The 19,124-nt window shown below is 44.6% G+C and overlaps 1 protein-coding gene across 1 annotated transcript; it reads left to right on the top strand.

The window, feature by feature from the left end:
- The first annotated feature begins 228 nt into the window (after positions 1–228).
- ILDR1 (immunoglobulin like domain containing receptor 1) lies at positions 229–18,079 on the top strand. The gene is made up of 8 exons (XM_068181074.1): positions 229–399; positions 3,292–3,462; positions 5,460–5,609; positions 6,237–6,356; positions 6,502–6,648; positions 10,934–11,065; positions 12,071–12,879; positions 14,017–18,079. The coding sequence occupies exons 1-8, from the start codon at positions 345–347 to the stop codon at positions 14,056–14,058; spliced, it is 1,626 nt and encodes a 541-aa protein (XP_068037175.1). The 5' UTR covers positions 229–344; the 3' UTR covers positions 14,059–18,079.
- The last annotated feature ends 1,045 nt before the right edge of the window (positions 18,080–19,124 follow it).

Consider the following 19,124-nt stretch of genomic DNA (forward strand, 5'->3'; position numbering starts at 1 on the left):
CCATACACCTGTGTGCTCAGGATATATATATATATATATATATATATATATATATATATATATATATATATATATATATATAAAAAACTTTAATTTTGATACAATAAATGCATGTTTTGGGATATATATTTTTCATTTTACATATATAGATAAAAAGCAGTTCTTGAAGCTGCCTGACGATATTTTGTCTGGCATTTCGGCGGAGGGTGCAGGTAGAGAGGGAGGGGACTGCAGCCGGCGGCAGGGCCCGGCCCAGACACAGGTGCCACGGAAGGGGAGGGACAGTGGGCGCGACGTCCCCGGGCGGAGGAGGAGGAGGAGGAGGAGGAGGAGGAGAGCGCGCCATGGCCCCGCGCGGGCGCTGCCGGTGGGCGCTGCTGCTGGCCTGGCTGCCGGCCGGTGAGTGCGGCCCGGGGCTCACGGCCCCCTCCGGAACCGCGGCCCGCCCTGCCCCGGGACGCCCCCGCGGCGCAGGGGCCGGGACTCGGGAGGCGCCCTCGGGTTTCGCCCGGGGCTAAGGTGGCGCGGGGTCGGGGGAGCGGCGGCGGCCCCGCGGTGAGGGGAGGGGGCGGCCCAGTCCGGCCGGACGCTCTTCCCCCGCAGTGCCCTTTTCCGCCCGCGGGGCTCTCCCGGGCTCGGTGCGAGGCTGTGCGGAGACGAGTTTCGCTCCCCACAGGTGCGGCTGACCTCTCTCCTAGGAGGAAGTGGCCTCCTGCTTCCTGGCAGCCTCCAGTATCGGTCGCGTGTGGCTGGGACCTGGGCGCTGGACACGGACACGGACACGGGGGGGATCCCCTTTGGCCTCTCGCAAACGCCCAGCCGAGCTTTTGCTGCTGGACCAGCAGCCTCAGCCTCTTAGGGATTTCTGGGGTAGCTGCAGTGCTGCTGCACCTGCTGGGCACCTGCTCATGTGGGGAGCAGGAGCTCACCTCCCTGCCCAGGGGGGGCCTTCAGCCTGCAGTGGCTGAAGGCTTGTCAGCTTCTAACCTCCTCTTCAAAATAAAGCGGTCATTTCACTTCTTGGAAGCCTGGTTTTGGCTGATTATATGGCTTTAAAGTTCGGTTTTTCACAGAGAACCGGTGAAGGAAACAAAAAAGTATAGAGAGTATGCTTGTTTATTGTCTTGCTTGACAGCTGTGTTCCTGGGAGATGCTCTAGCCAAAACTTGGCTACGCTGGCTCTAGAGCTTTGTGTCTTCACTGGAAAGCCATAGATGTAGCCAAAATTTACTAGATTGGTGGTGTCCATATTTGTTCTTTCCAACCAGGATAAGAAAGATAGTGTCCTGCAGTGGAGTAATGCAGTCCACATTTAGGAACCAGCCTTACTTTCACAACTTTCTAGTTTTCGTGGCGGAGGTTAATGAAAAACATTGGACGTGCAGCAACATCTGACTGTTCGCTGGGGAGGAACAGTAGGTTTTCAACCTCTTTAGAAAACAAGGAACTTACCCTTCAACCCTGACTGTTTTGCTGAAGAGGTAATGAGAAAGCATCCCTTCCATAAAGAGATGCGGGTTTTGTTAGTAAAAAGCACACGGTGGTTTTGAATGTTTTACTCTTCCCATAGAGATGCTGTTTTAGGAAAGTCGTGGGAAAATGTTCTGTTCCCATGAGCCTTGACAAGTCAGAATTCATATGGGTTTCATTTAATTGACACTGAGATCACAGTTTTGCCAGTCTTGAGAGTTTGAATTGGTTTCTTGTGATTTTCTGCATTAAGACCCCAGAGTCAGCTATTTTCACAGTGAATGCTGAAACAAGATGTGTTGAACTACAGTGCTTTTGAATAAGAGCAACTGTAACTACCTGTCACTGGTCTGGACCTTGCTGTGCTACAGCATTGTAAAAACTTGTTTTACCTAGAGGTTACAGCTGCTGGTCTTTCAGTGTTTAAGTGCATGTGTGTGTATATCTTATTTTTCAGAAAAGTCTTGGGTTCAGGGGCTTCCCTGGCTCTCCCTGTGTTTGTGTGGTATTCTTAAGGCAAATGAGTTTGCTCTTCTTGTGCCTTCTGTTGGCTAACGAGGAGTCCCATTTCAAACCAGAAACTGAGCAAGTACTGCATTGACAATACCCTACTGCAGAATGACTTGTTGAGGCAGCGTGCACCTTTGCAGCATTTTTTCCACAGTGTGGAAACTGTGAGCTCCTATTTGCCTGGAATGTAGTGTGGAGGTGGCAGCCTAAGAGGACACTGAAAGATGCTTAACAAAGAATGATGTTTGCAATTGTGGTCCAGATGTTACTACATAGTAGTAGCAACTTGTTCTCTTGCTCTCATCCTGAAAACATGGACTAGAGGAAAAATCTTTGAATCTATGATAAACATGGAGTGTTGGTTCATGGAGACCTGTACAGTTGGTACCTTCAAGCATCCCCCTTTCCTTCCTGCCTTTCCCGCTGTCGTGCTCTGCAGCTAAGAAGCAACTAGTACAGCACTGCAATCCCTGCCTGGTTCTCTGGCATGTATTCCAAACAGGGCATCCCACACTTGCCCTGCACTGTTTGTATTCCCTTATCAAGGCAACTGGTGATAACTTTGCTATTGTTAATGACAAACACAACTTACTATCAAAGTTTAAATAAGATAGAGATGTTTCTGGAATATAGCTGAACTACAGCATAGCTTATGAGAAACTTTGTAAAACCTCCTTGAGTGTGTTCAGCTGCTTGGATGGAAAGTCCTGTGGAGGTTCTTAGGATGAATAAATAACAAATACATAATGATAGTTTAATTTAAAAGGAAAAAAGGGGTAAATTGACATGTGCTGTTCTGAAGTGGTGATAAACAATTAACTGCAGTGCTACAGCCTGGAAGCTGTATTGTCTTAATCCTGGTCACCACTAGATAACATTTGATGAGTGTCTGAGCAAGACCTTGATAAAATTCATTTGGTTGTTATACAAACATAAGGCGCTGCAGAACTTTTCTGATTAGGATTAAAAGCCTAGGAAGTCCCATCCCATGTGCTTCTGGGACAGTTTTCCTTATGTACAAGGAGAACACAGAGTGATGTGTTGTATAATGGCTATTTATCCTTTGGAGAAAATAATTCAGTCTGTAAAGTGGGCCAACAAAGCTTTCTTCTGTCAGGGAAAGATGGGGCTCCTGTTCTAACCAGGGTTTGTAACCCTGGATGACTTCACCAGAGGGGCTGGGAGGTCTATAGGTGCAGGTCCTGGATGGGGCCAAAGGATATGTCCTTGGGTCATTGCTCTGGTGCAGATGGTGTGATGGGAGGCCTGAGGAGTCTGTGGGCTGACAGCCTCTTGTGTTTTTGTTCGCAGGTTGCCTCTCGCTCCTGGTGACAGTGCAGGATGTCGAGCGTTACACCACCTTATTTGCCACTGTCATCCTCAAGTGTGACTACAGCACCTCAGCACAGCTGCAAGACGTGGTGGTGACCTGGCGCTTCAAATCCTTCTGCAAGGACCCCATCTTTGACTACTACTCAGCCTGTAAGTGTCAGGCTCATCTTCCAAGGAATCCCCCTTCAAGTGGGAAGAAAGGGGAAGGTAGACTCACTGGGGTAGTACAGGCTTTTGACCCCTTCCTATGCAAAAACCAATGGTGGCATTTCCCTACACTCCAAGGAAATGCAGGTCATGTCTGTGATTTCCTTTGAAATATCAAGGCCTTATGAGATCGTAGAAGTTCCGTCCAAAGCAGCTCTTTTGTCCTCCTTGTCATCGACTCAGAATACAGGACAGTTCAGCTGTGGTTGACACAAGTCAATCTTGGCAGCCCCATCTTATGCTTCAGATGTTTGAAAGCAAGGGCCCTAAAACAAATGGGCTTTAGGATTCTATGGGGGACCTGTGGTTGGAGGTGGATACCTGTGACCAGATGTGGAAGTGGGTACCTGTGATCAGATTTCCTGATTTTAGGAAATAGAAGAAACACATGTGTTTTGAAGGGCATGCTAAGTAATAGCATTTAGTAGTGGTGGGAACACTTCTTACGCAGACATTCTGGTGCAGGCAGCCTTAATTCAGGGGGGTTTAATATGGTACACAAACTGCATCCCAGGATAACTGCTTGGTCCAAAAAGGTGATGTTCCCTCTATGTTTAGTGTTGGTGTGGCCTCAGCTGGAGTATTGTATGTAATTCTGTGTCCCAGGATTTGCGGATAATAAGGTACTTGAATGCATCCAGAGGAGAGCAGCAAAGCTGATAAAAGGCCTGGAAGACATATCCTGTGAGGAGCAGCTAAGAACTTTGGGCTTGTCTAGTTCAGGAAAAAGGAGACTGAGAGAAAAGAAGACCTCACTGCTCTCTACAGCTTCTTGAGAAGGGAAAGTGAAGAGGGAGGTGCTGTTCTCCTCTCCCTAGTATCCAGTGATAGGATGTGTGGGAATGGCTCAATACTACATCAGTAGTTACTACTTTACATTTTAGTCAATCCTAAAGTGAACAGACACTGGACTAGATAACCTTTGTACTTCCCTGCCAACTGAACTATTCTGCTCTGTTCTATTGTTTGTAAACCCTGCAGAATGGTTAGGTAGCCAGCCATGGCGCAACTGTACACTTAGAACTGAGCTCACAGTGGGTACTTGGTGCCCAAATTCTCCTTTATGCAGTCTGGATGGGTTGGGTAGGCATGTTACAGAGCACTCGACAGCCTAGTCCCAAGCAGGTGGGTCCCTGGCTCAGCTGATCCCAGCAGAATGTGAGTGCTTTTAGCCCAAGCTCAAGTTAATAGTCCCCAAAAGGGACTTTGTGCTCCATTTTAGGTATAGAATTGAAAGAGCCTTTGACAAGCTTTGCCCTCATCTCTCTTCACTGCGAGCTGTTTACAGAAAATGCTGAGTGAATCAGCCGTTTCCCCAAATCTCAGCTCCTAAATACTTGGAAATTCAATGTTGGTTTATGATGGGAGTCTGTCAGAAGGGTATTGTACAGAAATTGCCTCTAGTCCTCCATTAATTCTCTTGTGTGTCTTTACATTTAATCCTTAGCTGGAATCAAATGATGGATTGTTTTCTGTCTCTATGGGCTCCACAACATGTAATGGGATACAGGAGGGAAAGGGAGACAATCCACAGAGCAGTTCATGTATGTCTAGAGATTTTGCTTGGTATATAAACACCCTTTTGTTTTAGTTCTAGTACTCCTGTGTGTTTTATGACTTTTTTTGCTTTCAGCTTCATACTGAGAGCTGCCTTCCAGCCTACAACCATTAGCTTCTTTCTATTGTTGTTCTTTCAGTTGTGAGTACAGGAGGCATCTCCTCTGCAGCTCCCACATTCTCAAAATCTCTGCCATTCCTGTGGCTCTACCTCTCTGTTTTTGTGTACTCCAAAGCAAATTACTGGTTTGAGGCCATGGCTTGTATTGCTAAATCAAAGCAATTGTACACAATGTACTCAAGAATATCTCTACTGCTCACAAGAGGATAGAAATTGGTCTTTTGAAATAACTTTTGCTGTCTCTGATGATGTGTGTTTGTAGCATACCAGGCTGGTTTAGCCCTTGGCCAGGACCCCTCTAATGACTGCAATGACAGCCAGCGGAAGGTGCGCATTGTCATCCAGAAATACGGGCAGAAGGACCCTGTGCTGGGCATCGACTACCAGCAGCGAAAGATCACCATTCAGAACCGTGAGTGACCTCCCAGGCAGGCAGTCAGCTCAGGAATTATCCAATATCTGGGTCTGCTAAGTGAAGAGAAGCATAAACATGGCTAATGTCATCTGTAGCTTATATACTGCACATGGTAATGGAATAAGAGCAGTGAAAGGCCCTGTCCCCAGCTGGCCTGAGGGTGTTGGAGGCACTACAACCTAAGGCTGAGCTGAGGATGCCATAGCATTTTGCTGAAGAGCACAACAGCTGAGGATCTCAGAGGCTAGAAAATAGTTCATTCTTTCAAGTGCTGCATAATTATCCAGGTGTGCTATATGCTCCCTGCTGTCCATGGAGCAATAGATATTCCACCTGCCAGAAGAGCCATTGGGAGTGCTGACCTAAGAGGGACAGTGATCTGTGTTCCAAAATCAGTAGGGTTGGCTTCCAGCAACACAGAAAACATGGACTGGCATTGAATGCTGTTTGTAGGAGTTCTCAGTGGACTCAAATTAGATTGTTTGAAGGTGATGGCTATGCTTGGGAAGAGGGGAGATGCAGTACTCTGTCTCCTGCAGGCAGAGGGCTCTTTTCAGGTGGAGCCTCAAAGTAGTGTCTGTCAGTTGCAAAGACCCCAATGACTTCTCAGTCCCTCTCCCACAGGAGCAGACCTTGTCATCAGTGAGGTCATGTGGTGGGACCATGGCATGTACTACTGCACTGTGGAAGCACCAGGAGATACCTCAGGTGATGCGGACAAAGAAGTTAAGCTGATTGTTCTCCGTAAGTGCCTGTGCTTTGTTGCCAAGATACCTCCTCCTGTTCTCCTTCATCCTAAGACATCTCCAGCATTGGAGAGGTGCTCAGTAAGCTACCATGGCCAGATGCATCAGGATCAATCCTTTTTCTCCCTCCTTTTTTCCCACAGACTGGCTCACAGTACTTCTCATCATTCTCGGTGGCCTCCTCCTCCTTCTGCTGATAGGGATATGCTGGTGCCAGTGCTGCCCCCAGTATTGCTGCTGCCACATCCAGTGTGGCTGCTGTCCAACACGGTGCTGCTGTAATCAGAAAGGTGAGGTTCAAGCAAATGTGCATCCATTTATGTCTTCTGACAAGACAAAAGCTTGGCTGGGAGCTTGTTGAGCTCCAGTTTCTCCCTTTTGCTTAACATCCATATAAACCGAGACATTTCTTTGGCCAATGTGACCTCCAAGACCAGCTAATCTGAAATTAGAAGAGGGGATCTCAGATACATGGAATCTGTCCTGCTCTTCTGTGTCCAACTATCAGAAGTTTCTCCTCGCTCACACCTTGTTACCAGCTTCTCTCACACCATCCAGGGCACAATCAGTTCCCTTGTCTGAGTAGCTCAGGACTTTCTTTCCTGTCTTGTGGTTCATATGCCTGTGCATGTGAGAAAGGCAAAGAAATGCCTTGGTACTAGTCTTACTTTCAAATATTTTGTTCTGAGAAGAATTACATAAAAACTGGAAATTTTTTATCTGCATGTTTTTTTCAGAGCTGTTCCTTCTAGTAGAAAAAGGTCTGGCTTGGTTTTCTTTGGTGAAGGAAGTGAGAAGAAAGTGGAGAAAGATGGTTTCTCTTGCTGGTCAGCCTTGCAAGTGCGTTTTGAAGTTTTGAGGGTCAAAAGAAACTTTGTTGTCTTTGCTTTTATCAGTAATAAAGTTTCTGCAGACAGACACAGTTATTTTAATAAGGCTACTGTTTGAATTTTGGCTGTTAATTTCATATAACCTCTGCATTCCTGTAACTGAAACTTGGTTAGCAACAAGTAGACTAGTCCCCCTGAAGCTTATACAGTCTGACAGTAACAAAGAACAACAAGTAAGTTTATTTATCATTGAAATCCCCAGGTTCTTCCCCAGATGCTACAAGGAGAGGATTTATGAACAAGGATCTCTGTTTCAGGTTTACCTTTACCTTCAAAACAGCTATTTATTATAGCTTGGGTGTTAGTAAACTGTGAGAGTTTTAGATTTAAGCTTAATTTGCTTAGCCATTGCAAAGAATTAGCAGAATATCCCTTTTATTGCTAAAACCGAAACTAAACATTGGAGGCCTTACAACTTGTCATGTAAAATGTGTAGTGTTGAGGAGGCTATGGAAATCTTGCAGAAAAATCAGTTTCTGTGAAGGAAGAGAGAGGTGATGGAGATGGGAGACTCACACCTCCAGAATTCCTAGTTCTCAGCAAAAAAGAGATTCAGAGTTTGTGTGAGCTCCTTTCTGGTTTCCTGTGCTGCAGGTTACAGCTCACTCAATACTGCTGCTGTTACTTCCTCCTGTTAAAGCGGAGGAATTCTTGCAGGGTTTTCTAAACCTCTCCGTGTTCACGAGAGAAGGTACAGACAAGTCCAGCCTCCTTGACTGGATGCTGGATTCTGTGTCTGTAGTTTCCATCCAAGCTGCCTGCCCTCTGTATCCACTTTGCAAAGGATCCATGTGGCTGCTTCTCTCTGCTCATACTGCCAAACTGCTTCTCTTTACTTTTTCCTACCTCTGACTTACTTTTTTTGCACTCCAAGAAATGAACTGGAGGCCTTAAAAAAAACAAGAAGATAGATTCAGGGGACATCTTAAAAACAGTGCTGAGGAATAACATTCCACACAGCTGAAGAGAAGGCAGAAATCCTCACCTGTGTAGGATCACAGGGTGAGTGTGGGTGCTTCCTTCCCCGTCATTGGCCACTAGAGGACAGCGTGGATCTGCTGAACAGTCACCGGTGACAGTGAGGCAGAATAATCCTGGGTGCTGTAAATCACGCCATTAACGAGAATGGGTTTGAACCGAGCAATAAAAGGAGTGTATTGTTTGAGTAATTCAGAATTGATGTACAGAAATATTAGAAATGTCCCAGGAGCAAGCCAATTATATTCCTGTGGAAAGCTCTGAGGAAAGCCCATCAGAGTAAATACACATATGACCTCCTTCTGTTCCTATTTGCTCCTTTTCTGCTGCGGACTTCTTCCAGTAATGAATCAGGGAAAAAATAGGATATACTTGCACCCAGGTATCACTAAGTTGCAAAATATTTTATTTTTATAATTGGCCCAGCAGCTTGTAAAGTTTGTCAAAGGTGAAGAACAGATTTTTCCAACAGAGAGTAAGTGGAGGGAGCAACACAACTTTCTGGCAAAGCAGGGTAGGAGTTTTGGAATTAGGGTGAATCTGACCTTCCTCAGATAAATATATTCACTTTAAAAAGATCTGTATCTTCTGTTTTGCAGCTGGGAAATTAGAGTATATATTGGATTCAAATTGGAAGGCAGAGTATCTGGGGAAGGAAGAAGGGCTGATGGTAATGAAGGAAGACCAGGATTAATTCTGGATTTGTTCAGCTGTAGGGAGAAATCAGAAAATTACAGGGACAGGATGACTTTGGTCCTTGTGACAGCCTTCCCACCTTAAGAGGGAGAACTGTAAGCAGGTATGCCCATGGGTGCTGGATCTCTTACTCCTCAGGTAAAGACCAAGGTCAAAACCCCAGGACATGCACTCAGCAGGCCCTAGGACATTCTCAATATAATAACTGGAGGAATGGGAGAGTTAAGGCCTTCCCCTTCTATTTATCCCTTTTTTTTGTATTCTTTCTCTCATCCTCTAAATTTGAAATGTAAACTGGAAGGATATCCCTTGGGACAAAAAACAAAAAAAGAATCAAATTTGACATAAAGTTCTTGGAAGCTGCTACCTCAGACCACACAGCTTTGAGGATACCAGATTGTTAGGATTAAAACCCCTGAAGTTTCCAGCTTTGTAGTTCCCTCTGGTTGAAGCCAGACTGGAGAGAGCTAGGGAGTTTGGAGTGGAGAATTAAGTGGAGCTGCATGAACTGGGGAGAAAAGGAACGACGTGTTGAGGGGCATGGTCAGTCCTTCTTTTGCTGCAAGTGGTGCTCTGGATAAATCCAGTGAAACAGCTGAAGAAGGACGTGTTTAATAACTGGAGTGCTACCTAAAGTGGAGAGCTCAGTCCCAATGAGTGCGCAGTCTAAATGCTGCCTACTGCAGTGAACCCAGGGGACAGAATTAATTGGAGCTTAGCTGTAGCCTGGTTTCTTAAAGAGGCAAATCTTATGCCGGCAGCTTGTCTGTCTATCCCTTGTCTCTTTCCCTCCAATAGCTTTTAATTTCATCAGCCAGTTTCAGCCAGATTGATGAGAGGGGTAAAAGTCTCAAAGGCAATTATGTTCCTATCTGTTTCTTGAACTGTAATGTTTCGTTCATGCCTGACCAGACAAGAGGCTGCAGGAAAAGTCTGTCACTTCTGAAACTCCAGGAAAGCCATAAAAGAGAAGTTTTTAAAGGCACTGTTGCTGAAAAGCTTCAGCCAGTAATAACAGACAAACCAGGCTTTGTAAGGTCAGGAACTTGCAGAATTTACTTGCTTGTAAACTTAAGTTTTGATTGTTTGTGATAGCAGAAATACGTTTCTGTAAGATGTTTATAGGTATTCCCCCAAAAGAAGCAGCAATGAGCTATGGTTTGAAGGCAAGTGAATTTGTCCGTGTTGAGGAGGTGAGATAGAAATGCTGAAAAAAGAGAAGTGAAATTGGAGTCTGACCCCATGAATTGGGGTCTGGAGTTAGCAGCGGTGGAAACCCTAAGAAAGAGAGAAATTTCCACTCTTTGCTCTTTTGGCACCCTGGACATTGTTGTTGAGAACAGGAAATTTTGTTTGTTCATCGCTTTGACCACACTGTCTTAGGGATTTAATTTTAGCAGTCATTCTGAGGTAAATTATGGAGTGACAAGAAGAGTGGTCAAAGGACTAGAAAGGGAAAAGCTGGGCCGTGCACCTCTGAGTGTCCTCATTGTGAAACAGAGAGAAAATGATGGAGTGTAAAGTGGAAAATATGATCTGGACAGAGCCCACATAATGGTGGCAAGGAAAGGTCTCATTTAGCAGGAAATCAAAGCCAAAAGGGGAAGGACCAGTGATGAGCTGAAAGAATTTTGAGAGAAAGAAAACTGTTGCATGTCTTGATGTACAAAACATTATTTCCCATCTTTCTGCAGCTCTATAATGACAGGGCAAATAGAAGTCTTAGTTATGTGCTACATACTTAATCATAGTGTTGTTTCCCAGTTGCTGGGACTGAAATCAGAATGTTGGGCAGTAAAGCCTTTCTTCTGTTTTAGGTACTTATTTGAAGATGTACAACTTTGCATTCGAATTCCCTGCGCTCTGTTTTACCTTTGTGATGGAGTGGAGAGAGATTTTAATTTTGTGAATTTCCTGTATACAAAGGCTACAGCCTGTGAAGCAAAATGGTGTGTGATCTGCAAGCTGTGCCCTCTGGGCAGGTGGTGTAATCTTTCTTTTTCTTTTACAGTGCTGGAACGGCACCAGTTCATGAAGCGGGCTCAGGCACTTGCACCTTGGTTATCATCCAACATGTTCTATGGAGCTGGCGACAGGAACTCAAAACTTTCCTCTTATCAGCTGAACCCCCTGCTGCAACAAGGTGAGACCATGGGCATCATTTCAGAGGAAAATCAGGATGAGAAACAGGTAACTTCTTCAAGAAGTTCAGCATTGAGGCTTTAGCCTCTCTACCAGAAAAGAAAGATGTTCCTAGCATGACTGCATGTCCTGGAAGGATAGCTCTGCCACATCTGCAGCGCACCATAAACTTCTCTGGGTACTTAAAAATAGCCTGTTACCTTAAGTATCTTGCTGGGCTCAGTGCTGGGTGAAGCAGTTTAGCACTAACTAAGGTGTATCTGTGCTACACCCCAGTGACTGCAGGGTAAATATACCCAGCTTATCTTGCTTTGTGTGGCAGAGGGGAGGGTACTGTCTCTTTGTTCTGCTGTGCTGGTCACGGTCAACTCCTTATAGCCAAAACTGACATGACAAGTGAGGTGCAATTTGTTTGAGTTCTTATCAAATGTCTAGTCTTCAAATGATTAAGGGCAAGCTGCCTTCTGTGCAACAGATCTAGCCTGCATGCAGCAAAAAATGAAGGACTCTTTAATGAGCCCAAAATTTTCTTCTCCATTTGTTGCTTATATCTGTACATGTGTGTGTGTGTGTGTGTGTGTGTGTGCATACATATAAAAATTTTCTTATTTTCATTTTCTTTTGCAGTATTTCTTCCAGTTCAATGAAATGCAAAAGGAAACAGTATGGTCTTTTTCTGATTATTTGTAAATAAAATATGGTACCAGTGCTGTAGGAAAAAGTGTTCCTCTAAATACACAGACTGTATTTCCAGGTATGCTGGGCTTCTTACCCCTGTACTGCCTAAAGCATGTTAGATCATGCTGCAGCTTATTAGTTACTACTCTTTGCACCATACCTCAATTGGTCTGGATGTGCTGGTTGTGGTGCCTGAGACTTGTGCAGCTCTTGCAGTGAGGTGGAGCAGGAGAAGAGAAGCAACACAGCCAGGATCATGAGTGCAGAAGGGCCTTCTCTTCAGTGTTTCCTCTTGACTTTCTGTTTTCTCCTGTGCTTGTATCCTTAGACGTATCTCTGCAGAACAGTCTTCCACTGGTGCAGCCACAAGCCCAGCTTTCCCCTAACAACGGTGTTTTGGACTATCTGGAGTCTGAAATCCAAAACCTGAACATGTCCCAGCTGCGGCCACCCTCCCACCAGCGGCAGGCGGTGCAGCCCAGCTTGCTGTCCTCGCTGGGCTCCGACATCGTGCCACCACCTCCTCTTACCGACCACATCTCCTCCATCCATGGGAGCAGCAACTCCTCACGGCCACAAAGAGCTGCCCGCACCCCCAGGCCCTGGGACTCTGCAGCAGAGGACAGAAGGGAAAACCGGAGGTGGCCCTTGCCTTCCAGTGGGGATTCTCATTCCAGCTACAGTCAGGAGCCCTGGGACAGGCAGCGAGAGGATCATCCTCAGAGGCAGAGGACAGGTGGTTACAATGGCAGGCCTCAGCACCCCAGACAGGATGTGTCACTGCCACGCCAAGCTGAGAGGGGCAAGGGCAGCAGCAGTTTCTATCCAGAGGAGACCAAGGAGCGCTCCATCCACCATCGAGGTGGGAGGCAGGAGCCTGGGGGAAGGCGAGAATATGAGCACCATACTGGGAGGAGCAACTACTCTGGCCAGAGGCGGCACAGCTACTCCCCTCCCTCTTCTCACAGGGGCTCTTGGAGCTCCTCAGAAGAGCAAGTCCGTGTGCCAGTGTCAAACCGCAGGCGGAGGAACCGCAGGTCCCGGGAGTGGCCAGAGGAGAAACCCCCCAGTTACCGCTCCTTAGAGATCATCCCAGCTCAGGACAAGAAGCACAAAAGCAGCGCAGGGACCCGCTCGGTGAGTCAGCTGCATTTGTGCTTTCCCATCTAAGGGAAAAGGTGGGGTTTAGGGAGTGAGAGGGAATGTTTTCTACTTTCTGCAGCCTGTTGTCTTTCAAACAGAGGCCAAGGAGCAAGGGGTGCTCTGCACAGCATGGTTATGAAGAGGCTGCTGAGTACCCGCCTTTTGACAGGCATTGCCTGCATGTAATGTGCTCAGGGGCAAAATAAAAAGTCAAATCCCTGGAAGTGTTCAATGCCAGGCTGGATGGGGCCCTGAGCAACCTGGTCTAGTGAAAGGTGTCCCTGCCCAGGGTAGGGGATTTGGAACCAGATGATCTTTAAGGTCCCTTCCAACCCAAACAGTGCCATGAGTCTGTGATTCTGAAAGAAATTAAGTCCCCTACAGGGTGTCATACTATATTCCGGTCCACATCCACAGGCATTTGGGATTCTGTGTATATATTAAAATAGCTGTTCTGGAACTGACTGGGGAGAAAGCACTTCCAGACTAGGCAGCAGCATCTATCCCTTTGTAACCATCTCTGGTGTTGGTTTACTTCTGATTTCTTTTAAAATGTGCATGATATTTTTAAGATGGCACATATGGGAAAACATCCAGGCAAGATGGCTAAAGCTACATGAAATAGGCTTTAAGGTCATGGGTGGTATGGATGAAAAATGTGTTACTCTCCAGGCCAGGTGGAAGAGGATGACTCCCTTGTTGGGACTTCTGAGAACTGAACATACATTATATGGGCAGTCAACAGCTACTGTTCACAGCTCTTCTTGTCAATTTGCACTGGGGTTAGACTTCAGGCAGCAACCTAAGTGTGAAAAGCTTCATACCCAATTGCTAATCTCCAAATTAGACAGTGTATTCCCCCTGATAAAATGAAGATTCTTTTAAATCAAAAAATGTTAAGTGTCCCTTATCACACATATGCAGAATTTTACTGTGTGGGAGTATTTTGAGGGTCTGTATGTTGCACATTACCATTTTCCCTTCTGTGTTATGGAAGGAAGTGCAATTCTAGTTCCAGCTGGAATGTGTATATGAATAAATGGTTTTTGTTATGGTGCTCAGAGCAGGTAGGAAGACATGGGATTTTCTTTCATCATTCCTTGTTCCTGAATCTTTTATTTTGTCTTGCAGGACAGAGGAAGTTCCCACAGTGGAAGAAGCATAGTCATTTAATGTCAATACTGGAAGAACTAAGATTCCCACTGGACTCCTCCAGTTTTTCTACTATTTAGGTTGTCGTGGCTGCTTTTGACTGAGCAGATAAACAGCAATAAAAGTTAGGCTAAGTTCTAATGGGCTGAGTTTTGTTGAAAACCTTCTAGTAGAAACAGCAGATTTTTTAAGTAAACAGTGTATTCTCAGTCTTTAAAGAGAGATACCAGTTCTCCTGATTAAGTGCAGTGGCACTGCTAGGAGCCCAATCTGTAGAATGCTGGTGTAGATTCCAATGTTCACAGAGTTGTAAAGTCACAAGACAGTAGAATAATTTAGACTGGAATAGGCCTCTGGAAGTCATCTGATCCAGTCCCCTGGGAGCTTTGTAGGGGAAGGCACAACATCTTTCTAAGGCCCTTTGTTGTGCTTCAGAATGTGTAATGTTTGTTGCTTCTGCCTGGCTGCTCAGCATATCTGGGACAGTGGCTTCCTTTTGTCCCCACTAAGCCTCTCTCCCAAACAGCAGGATCATGGTGTAATAAGGTTTCACGGGCATGTCTGCAAATTGTCAGCTTATCTGCTCTTTACTGACTGAAAGAACCTTGTTCTACTTTGAGCCTAGACCTTAGTGCCTTAAAAGATACTTGTTCTAGCCTTTCATCCAGACTTGAATTTATTTGTAAACTTAAAGAGCTAAATTTATCAAGATTTGTTCTTCCCTACAGGGACTGAGCAAAGTATGACTACTCTCCTTTACACCATGGACCAGAATTTCCTTCAGCTCAAGGAAGCATGGTTTTGGTGAATATATCTTGCCTAGGCCATATATTCTTTTCCATACATTTTATATTCTCCCTTTCCTCTCCGTGCCATGTATCATGTACATGGGGTGCGATAAAGGACTCTGAAGAAGTCTTATAGTCACTTTTTTTACTACTGTCCTTGATCTTTACCCTGACATTTACACCAACCCTGCATGTGTGGTGCATCTGATCTGGAGCTGGATTTTAGGGTTTCCTCAGTTCTCACCCTGAGACTAGAATACAGAATTTCTCTATGCTTTGAGACCAGTTGTGAAGGAGAACTTGTAATTTCTCCTTGGTGAAATTAATCCACTGTTTTAATTTGAAGTGTGCTGGAGAAAGGGAAGCTCTGTGGATGCTGGCTGCTTCCATGGGAAACTGTCTTGCCAGAGGCACTTATTTGATTTAGGAGACTCCAGGTTGGCAAGGAACTTTTGGAGAATCTTGTGAATTATTTTGTAACCCAGAGGCAGTGGAGATTGGCCAGTACCAATGACTGTCTTGCTTAGCTTATTTCCCAGCTGGTGCCACATGGGACCCCTGCTACTGTTTGTTTTTAATGTCCTAATTACTGATGTGCTTATGTTTTTCCCTGGAAGACTTGGAGAGACTTTCACTTTGTCCACCTCCTTTTTTTTCTTTTCTTTGGCAAATGATGGGAAATATCACACTTTGAACAAATGGTCCTAGTTGGATATCCAGTGCAGTAGGTGGTCAACCCAGGGCTATTCCAGGGTGCTCATCTTCCTACAGTTCCTTGGCTGAACATGCTTATTCGTAATTCCTGCCTATGGATATAAAGCAGGAGGACCAAGGAGCTTCTCTGGTTGACTTTGTTTCAGCACTGGAGGCCTACTTTTTGAATATAGAGGGTCTCTTTGCCCACAGCTGATGGCTATCAAAACCATTTTTTTAAAGAGCTAAAAGAGTAATGTTTGAAGTCGAGAAAGGAGGGCTGTAATTAACATAGTACTTGTCTGCATTAGGTCCAGACTGAACAATGTGAATTGACCCTTGAGTCACATTTGAAATGCAGGGAATTGTGTTTGTAGAGCTTGCAAAGCTAGGATCACTCTTGAATCTATCAGCCACTGTCTGTGGATCATTTTTTTTCTAATTTTATGATGTGCTTAGGATTTTATGAACTACCTTTTTGTATGATGGACTGGTATTTTTATTAGTTAAGAGGCATTTATGATGACTGCAATGACAGAAAATTATATGGGGCTGCTTCTTCTAAAACTAGCAACAGTTTTGACATTAGCTTTACCCTCTGCTGACTTTTAGCAGATAGCCAGGGCCCTGCAGATTCTACCCTTGGAAGCTGAATTGGTGACTTGGAATTTGATTCTCTCCTTATACCTCCAGTAGGTTCATACATCATGCAAGATAACTTCTTCCTGTCCTAGGCCAAATGTCCAGGTTTCAGGAAAGGGCTGTCCTTTTCTCCATCAAAGAGTAGAGGCTATTTGAAACCTGTGGTGACATCCCAAGATAGTTGCATGGAAGGAGTTCACTTTCCTTTGCATTCAAGTGTGTACAAGCCAACACATATCCAGCAAGTTTTCCCAAGAGCAAGAAGCCACTCACACTGCAAGAAAACCAAGATGACTCTCTGTAACAGGAGCAGCTGCTGCAGCTGCTGGAGTAAGAGCACACTAACAGCAGAGGTGGTGCTTTCTAATCTACACCTATGAAGGAGTCCTCCATCTTTATTTGTTCCTCCAGTCCCCATAATTGAGCTAGGGTGACTAATTGTAGATTGTGAACACAGTTCACAAATTGTGAAATAGGAAAGGTTTTATCTATATCATACTTGTTTTCCTCTTCAGTTACTTTGTTCATGTTTATAGAAACATTAAACAAAACTCTTCAGGGAAAATTTATTGTATCTCTGTGTTAATTCTGTAATTTCTTAAATTGTGACAGAAGCAGATTGGGTGATCCAGCAGGGAAGCAGAAATGATACCAGGCTAACTGGTCTGCAGACCACTGTGGTTCATAAAGCACCAGTTGGTGGGCTGTGAAATAACGACAAAGGAAATCTGTCTTTGAGTGCTTTACAGCTACAAGCAGACAGAAAAGTGGGAAGGAAATAGGCTTAGCTTTAGATGCTTATTTCTGATTTTAATTGGCTATAAATGAAACCCATTGTGGCAGCATTGCACAATACAATATGGACCCTTTTCCAGTAAGATCACAGGGTCTTTGACTTTTTAAGAGAGAGAGAGAACTGAGCAGCTCCAATACAGCACACTGAAAGAAATAACAGTAGGAAATATCCTAGCCTCATTCTTTCTACATTGCAATTTATTCATGCTTCATTTTTTAGCCATTCCAGAGAGCTGATGTTCATATGTCACCTCATTCGTGATGGAAAAAGTTGAATATTTCACATATGGGAGTTATTGCTATTCTAAACTTTTGTTCTTCCATTCTTGTTGAAAGAACAAGGAATATACCTTACGCTCAAAGAATGAATCTTCTGTCTCAGATAAAGTGCCTTCATAGCCACCAGTGTTACCCTAGTTTAAAATAATGTAATGAGTAAGTGACCATGCCACACAGGGCCAGATAAGGTCACCCATGCTACAGTCAGCTGCTTTCTACCTCAGACAAGAGATGCATAAGAGAGATAAAGAATCGTGTAATTTTTCTTTGATTAAGAAAATACTTGCAATATCTGGCTTTCTTGCTTATTTGCAGAGCGCCCTGCCATTCTGGAATGCCTTTCCAGGAATGGGGGCAAGGGCTGCTTCTGTGCAATCATTGATCTGGTCTTGGCAAGTTCCCATTTGGCGCTAGAAAGTGCTGAAACACCCAGTTGCTATCTCTGTGATTGTATTCATGATAGCACTGCCTAAAGTTAGGCTGACTTCAGGGCCGGGGAACTTGCCATGTGTGATAACAGCCACAATGCAAAGCTCTTCAGCAGCATGAATCACCACACAGGGCAGCTAAGTCCCTTCTGTTACTACCTCCTGCGGCACATCAGTTTAAAACACCCACTCAGAGCCTTCCATTTGTTGACCTGACATAAGAAATAAAATGAGGTTATCTTAAATTAACCCCTCCAAGTAATGACTGCTCATTCCTGTTTCTGCTAAGTGTAATGCCTATGATGTGCCTTGTGCTGGTCTTCTGAATGTTATTCCAGCTGTTAAAGAAGATTATAAATGTGTAGATTCTCTTCAATGACTGTAAAATATATAATTGAAATATAAGAGAACTTTCAACCAGTTGCTCTAGTGTGTTCTTCCTCATCCATAAATTGCTTTTTAGTGTATGCACCAAAAGTGGAACTGAAAAGTCTCTGTTCTTATTTCTCGAGTTAACCTTTTTACACATCAGTAAGAATCTTCTGTTATTTTTTTGGACAAAAATTCAAAATGGTTTGCTTGTATGTGGGGTTTTTTTTTCCTTATTTTGTGAGACTTTTTCTAATTTGTTTTTCTAAGAAAAAAGATCATTTGGATAAATACCTAGAGAGTGGGAAAATGTCTGGAAACCACTGGCAGCCCTCTTCAATTATGTGACTCATTGTAGCTTGGCTGCCATGTCTGTAAAATGAGAGCACTTACTGTTTGGTTCTAAAGCACTTGGAGCACCATGAGAGGAAAAGTCCTCTAGAAATCTTGTTTGGTTGATAAATGAAGGTACTGGTTGAGCTTTCGCACTTCCCACATGTGAGAGTCACCTAATAAATAATTGGTCAGCATAAGAATGGAAATCTGTTGAGTCTCACACAGTGGGCTTAATTTCTGTCTTCCCATTCCCCCCAGCTGATGCCCTTTGTAGTTCAGTGTTGCAGCCTTTCTGTCTCTCACCCCTGGCTGCATGTGCCAAACACAGGTGACAGGACATACTGGAGACCCAAGAGGCTCTTGGAAAATGAGTTATGGGAAAACATTCCCTACAGCAGCAATGCAGCCACTTTCTGACTGGGGCTGGGGAGCCTCGGGAGATGTTACCAGAGAATCTTAAGAATGGTTTGTGTTGGAAGGGACCTTACAAGATCATCTCATCCACCATGCCCTGCCTTAGGCAGGGATATCTTCTGCTAGACCATGTTGCTCAAAGCCCCATGCAGCCTGGCCTTGAGTACTTCCAGTGTTCACAACTTCTCTGAACAACCTGTTCCAGTGTCTCACTACCCTCACAGTAAAGAATTCTTCCTTGAATCCAGTCTAAATCTACCCTCTTTCAATTTAAACCTGTTTCCCTTTCTCCTGTCAATACAAGCCTTGGTCGAGTCTTTGTGTTTCTTAGAAGAACCTTTTA

The sequence above is a fragment of the Anomalospiza imberbis genome, chromosome 2 (assembly GCF_031753505.1).
Source record: "Anomalospiza imberbis isolate Cuckoo-Finch-1a 21T00152 chromosome 2, ASM3175350v1, whole genome shotgun sequence".
Classification (NCBI taxonomy): Eukaryota; Metazoa; Chordata; class Aves; order Passeriformes; family Viduidae; genus Anomalospiza; species Anomalospiza imberbis.